Here is a 6,139-nt window from a genome sequence, read left to right as displayed (position 1 = left end):
CCTCTAAAAGGTGGAGCCTCACACCCGCCTGCAGACCTTTTCACTGCATCTGATTGAAAAAACAGTGAAAAGTCCCACCAGCCTCCTCTTCAAGTGTTCCGAATGGAGAGTTCTCCACGAATTGCTTGTCTTTTGCAGCATACTGCTTGTGAATTGATTCACAGGGCTCAGTTCACTGCAGGAAACACAAGTAAATGAAGAGAACGTGTCTGCATTCATTTGTACAGTAGGTCCTCTAGTGGACAAACTCTGTCATCACCTCATAAATATATATTGGATTTTGTTCATTATTGTTTTTGATTCACACCCAAACCAATAACACAAATTCTATTCAGTAACATTTCCTATGACCATTACTGTGATGCATTCTGAACATCATTTTAATGCGTTATAATCTGCTCATAGCCCACTACAGTTATAAGCACTCATATATTCACAAAGCACACATTATAAAGCATTGCTAATGAAGTATCGTAATACTTGATAATTGGTGCTCACTCACTGACATTTGTAATCTTTTAATAACACATTACATCACTGTTACGATGCTATTTTAAAGTGATTATAAGTTACTTTAAGTACTCATTATTTGCTTTTTAGTTAAGTGAAAAAAACACACACAAAATGCAGTAAAATTCCCCACTAATTTTATTCATCAAACAACTCTAACTCCACGATGCATGGGAGGGGGATTTATGAAAAGTTTACACATGTAGTTCTCTATTCCACTCTCTAGTTGGACTGAGAAACTACTAATCCTGACATCCCAACATGGCGTTGGTAACAGGGAGAGGTTGAGGGGTCATCCTGCTCATAGCCAGTATCATGGGGGTCACGTAGCGGTAATAGTTAGAGCCCTTGAACAGATAAATTCCATCCGCATTGCACAGAGTGGCGTCGATGTCGGACATGGGCAAGGGCACAGGCATGTTCACGGTCCTGGGTGTGGCGCTAAGGTCCACGTCGCTCATCATCCTTCCTGTTGGAAGAAATAGATGCGTACTTTATTTTTAGCAAAACTTTTCTGCTAAGCCATACCTCAAGAGACATTCAAAATAACCCGAAAAATTCACAAAATGAAACTGTACCTTGGATTACATATACTGTGTGTTGATCGGGACAGACAAAGGCGGCGTCCACATGTCCTTCTATGCCTAGCTCCTCCTTCAGGGTTTTAGGGTAGCCATCAATCAGGGTGTAATGAGCTGCTGTTTTATAGATGTAAATGTGATCATCCTGCAGGGGTTTGGCAGTACATGAGGTCATTTAGTATTAACGTCAACACACACACACACACACACACACACACACATAGACGTTTAGCTGGTTATTTAAAAGTCTACCTTAATTAAGTACATGTTGTCATTGTAGGAAAAGGCGGCATCCACGCCGTTGGTCATCTCCTTCCACGCCCTGGTGATTGGGAAGGCATGAAGGCCCTCATGACGGGTGTCCAGACGCATGTACACAGGGCCTAAGCAGATGGGACTGAAGTCTTGTGAAAGCTTTACAGTAAGCTTGAAAGAAATGATCAATCGTGGAAAAAAAAGGCAAAAGAAATAGTTTGGCATATTGGGAGATACGCTTTTTTACTTAAGTAAGATGACAGGAAGTGAGACGAGAAGATTGATAACACTCTCATACATGTGCGTTAAGTATATAGCTAGAGACAGCAGAGGATTAGCTATAGCTTAGCATAAAGGGGTCAACATCTAGCTTTGCCAAAGTTAAAAAGAATGCTTCTTTAGCCAGTAGCTCTAAAGCTTAATATTAAAGCTAAAGCTTAGTAATCAAGACAAGCAGTTTCTGCTTCCAGTATTTATGCTAAGCTAAGCTAATAGCATCCTGGTTATAGCTTCATACCTCTAACTCTCAGCAAGAAAACAAATAAGCCTCTATTTCCCAAAATGTTGGAACTATTTCTTTAAAGACTACTATTTTTCTTCTTTTTTTTTTACTTTACCTGCAAATGAATAACTTTTTCCTGCATCATCAGTGGTGATGGCATTCAATTTGACCTCACTGCATTTTGGGACTTCATAGTCACCTCCATGACCTGCAGTCAAACACAGGCGGTTACACGATTACCCGACAATAGCTTTTTAAAAAATCATTCGAACCAAACCGAGAGAGACCAAACCCACCATAGTCGGGGCACTTCATGAAGTAGTGGCGGGCGTCCTTGGGGTAGGCGCCACTCACCACCCCGGTCACCGGGTTGAACCTGGTGAAGTTGTGTCCGTGGAAACAGTAGTAGTGCTCCAGCCAGCGTAGAGCGGAGGTGCAGACGGGCAGGTGGGGCCACGTCTTGGTCTTCACTGTCTTTGTGTTGATATCATACACATGTACATCATGTCCTGTGGGGGGAATCATGCGTTTTAGGAATTATTTCTCTATTTAAAGTAGCCTAATATGAGACAGTTCTTTTGACACCAATTTGTTAGCATATGTCTTACCTCCATCTTGGATTAATATGCTTGAATTCCTAAAACTGTAAAACCTTTTAGTGTATATTTGCTAGACTACCTGTTAGATATACTGCAGGTAAGCTGCATACATTTGACTAAAAGTATGTATTTCAGCTATTTTCCATCCACTAGGGGGAGCATGATCTTACTATAATCCTGAAATAATCAACTAATCCCATCATGCGTTCCTTTTAATTTGAACATGATTTAGTGTGAGTAATATCTTACAGTGAAGTCCAACCTACCCTTGAAGAACAAAACCGAGTCGGCCATGCACTCCCCTTTGGGACACTCCACGGCAGCATCCAGATGCGAGGGGACTCCCGGGAAGTCCTCCTGGATCTCTTTGGGATAGCCGTCCTCCAGAGTGTGGTTGTAATAGCTGAACACCTTATCATCCTGTGGGGTAACATCAGCAAACGTGTGGGTACAGAGACATCGTTTTGGAGCTGGGAAAAGCAAAAGCACCTCTGGGACCATACCAGAAAGAAGTAGATGTGGTCGTGGTCGTCTGGGTTCTCCACGTTGTGCATGCGGAAGGCAGCATCTACGTGGCCGATGTGATGGAGGTCATCAAGCTCCTTGAAGGACTCATTGGCAAGCTGGACCGCCCCGTGGAAGCCCATCCACAAGTGGCTGCCTGAAGGGAAACATAATTAGTTTGCAATGCAATCGATATATATTCAGTTTGGGCCTCTGGCTCGGGCCCTTGCATGAAAATGACATGCCTCAAAAGATTTTTCAATCATCTTGGCATCACAATGAAGGCAACACTTGTGATATTTCTGCAGATATGTAAGCATCAGTACATATGAGATTAAATGAAGATAGGACGCAGCATTATTTAACTATTTCATTTATCGCTAATAAAAACTGCACACTCTTATGGGGTGTATCCGTTTGGAATGATGCCATCGTTTAATGATGATAAACTAATGAACTAAAAGTGAATCATAGTAAAGATGGAGAGGTTTTAGTAGAGGCATGTTAAGGCGGAATCTACAAATTGGTCCACTTTGGTACATTCGGGTACAATCTGCCATTTGAAATGTTCTCAGGTAATTGTAAATCTCATCTAATGTAATGCATATGTCAATATAAGTTTTAAAATGTCATCTAAAAGCAACTGTTTTTGTTTTGAAAAACAATAATTTATGAATATGAATATCAAAACTGACGAGGAGACATTGGAGCCACGTTAGCCATTAGCAGTACGGATTCGCCCTCGAACACAAAACAGTGAAGGTAGGACATCTTTAATGTTTCTGGCTGTTGAAAGCGAAGTTGATTCGTCTGTGTAGAGTCTCAGCTTGTGAGACTCACAGTGACATATTGTGGGGCGGCTAGCATGACGTAACAACGTTGTCTTCACACCTTCGCGCATCGTTAGCACGTTTTCTGCGGCGCGCTTGTTTATTTGCTCGGTGTTGAGCCTCTCCCCGTTCAGTAGGTGTGCATAAAGACGTGTTAAACTTGTCCTTTTCATGTGTTTGTTGACGCGTGAACAACGTCCCGCGGTACCGGTGTTATGTCGAAGTCGGTTCCCCCGTTTACTAGTGTTTCCTTCCTGTTAAGATCAGAGCTCCCCCTGTGTGGTTGGTTATAAGGGGTTGGTTTCGGTGCTTAGTGTATTTGACACACAACCTGGTTCAAAAGGGTAATGGATAAAGACAATAACTCCAAAAGAAAAAAAATATTTAGAAAAATATTTCACACCTTTGAAGAAGAAAGTGTTTCCTTTCTCGTCAGGAGTGATGGCGTCAAACTCAATGCCTTCACACCGGTCTGGTAGAGCAGCATCTAAACATGGAGGTGACAACACTTGTAACCGTTATCTTAGTGCAACGGAAATACTGGCTAATACAGAACACGTGTATCATTAGAGAGAAAGGATCATTCCTGTGAGAAAGCAGGGTTATGATTTAATGTGTTTATTAAAATCTCACCATTTACTGGTGCATCATGTGGCGGCCTGTGGATGATAAAAAAAGATCCTTATTTTTCTGTAGTTCAGCATAGTATCACATTTCATTTCCAAAAATCGTTGCTTCACTATGATAGGGGGGGGTCAATCAGTGACACGCCCCCAAAGTTATGCAATGACTTTGCACTCTTGTATTGATCCAGCTGGTGACCTTTGTGAGCCAGCAAATAGAGTGAACGCAACATGTACATGAATGCACAGTGACTTGCACATTTCTGCTGAAGAGAAAATACAGAAAAATATGAATGATCCAAATCAGTTACAAAGCGGGTGCAAAATAACGGATAAACCATATAGTTTAATGTGATACAATGAAACTAAAACCCACTCTCTCTGAAAGAGCCCTTCACAGATGTATTGTTTTGGTTTTCATTATATTACAAGCTATACTTTATTTGTACCCCCTTATAGATATTTATAAAATATCTGCACAGATTTGAAACACACACATGATGTGTCAAGTGAAGCATCTCGAGATTAGAATTAGAACTAGAGCCTCCTGACATGATTTACCTATTTAGAGCGTGGATTCATTTCAAGATTGAAGAGTTCATTAATACTCACACAGGTCCTCCATTGGTGAGGGCAAGTGCTAAGCACAGAAACAGAGTTTTGGTGAGCAGCTCCATGCTGTACAGTCCTGATGAAGTCCTCGGGTGTGGAGTCTCAATGTGGAACGGAGCTGTTGCTGTGGAAAGCCCGTGCTTTTATCCGGAAATTTGTGTGGGTGGACAAGTTGGGTAACTGTGTGTGCGTTTGTGTGTGTGTGTACATTGGAATTTTAGTTGTTGCAAAATGAGGCTATGAGCAAGGTTCACAATCTCTGTCTATCTGTATTTCAAATGAAATTATTGATCTTTCTGGTTAAACTTTTTTAGTACACACTTTGGAAAAACAAGAGAAATACCTAAAAGCCCAAAACCAACCTTCTAGGGTAGGTGTGGTTGGCAATAGTCCCAGTAACAACATAATCTTGCACAATTTAAATTAAATCAAAGTTTAATTGTTTTTATTCAGAGAAATGTATAGTACAACAATCATTAAGCCCCTCTCAAGCTTTATAGTAAATACATTGTTTGATCCACTGATAGATTATGCCTTTCAAATTTGTATTTATTATTGATTAAAAAAATGTTTATTGATTAATAAAATGTTTTGCAAATTTGGCATAATTCACAAAATGATATTGTATATCATTCAGGCCCACAGCATTATGGGCTACCATGCTTTACTGTAGCTCAATTGAGAAAAAGTACAGTACAAACACTCAAATAATTCAAAAGCATGCATTAGTACTTTGATACACTACTTGTAATCTTTTTTACCAAATGGATGTAATGAAAATAATTTGTACTAATCTGCTACTCATTACCATAATGAAATAAGCATAGTACCATTACCAATCAAAATCTCATCAATGGTCCGAGGTAAAGGCTGCAAATTATACTCAAAGAAACTTGAAAAATAATATTATACTCCCTGCTATTACAAATTTAACCCTCTCGCCGTATCATATCTAGTCTTAACTCTGTGTTGGTTTATTTCCGCCTACGACACTCTCTGTGGTTCACTTGTAGCGGTAGATCTTTATACAATGATTCATGCTGTCTGACACGACCATGTGGCCATCAGGGAGCAGCGCCAGGCCCCTTGGGCAACTCAGGCTGTCATTCACCAGTGGCCAGCC

General features: G+C 40.6%; 1 protein-coding gene across 1 annotated transcript; it reads right to left on the bottom strand.

Annotated features, from left to right (window-relative positions):
* Nucleotides 1-625: 625 nt before the first annotated feature.
* Nucleotides 626-5,134, bottom strand: hpxb (hemopexin b). The gene is made up of 10 exons (XM_034553099.1): nucleotides 5,017-5,134; nucleotides 4,415-4,440; nucleotides 4,185-4,268; nucleotides 2,951-3,108; nucleotides 2,714-2,867; nucleotides 2,145-2,357; nucleotides 1,964-2,056; nucleotides 1,344-1,474; nucleotides 1,089-1,236; nucleotides 626-979 (listed from the first exon to the last, which is right to left on the bottom strand). The coding sequence occupies exons 1-10, from the start codon at nucleotides 5,079-5,081 to the stop codon at nucleotides 753-755; spliced, it is 1,299 nt and encodes a 432-aa protein (XP_034408990.1). The 5' UTR covers nucleotides 5,082-5,134; the 3' UTR covers nucleotides 626-752.
* Nucleotides 5,135-6,139: the final 1,005 nt, after the last annotated feature.

This window comes from Cyclopterus lumpus, chromosome 2 (assembly GCF_009769545.1).
Source record: "Cyclopterus lumpus isolate fCycLum1 chromosome 2, fCycLum1.pri, whole genome shotgun sequence".
Lineage (NCBI taxonomy): Eukaryota > Metazoa > Chordata > Actinopteri > Perciformes > Cyclopteridae > Cyclopterus > Cyclopterus lumpus.
This window is presented reverse-complemented; position numbering and strand designations above follow the sequence as displayed.

Bases quoted from the DNA above. Each gene is read 5' to 3' on its own strand.
- hpxb (XM_034553099.1), bottom strand. From the start codon at position 5,081: ATGGAGCTGCTCACCAAAACTCTGTTTCTGTGCTTAGCACTTGCCCTC. The intron at 1,475-1,963 runs GTAAAGTAAAAA...CCATCTGCTTAG, and splicing joins AAAAAGTTATTCATTTGCAG to GCCCTGTGTACATGCGTCTG. The intron at 1,237-1,343 runs GTAGACTTTTAA...AAACCCCTGCAG, and splicing joins ACAACATGTACTTAATTAAG to GATGATCACATTTACATCTA.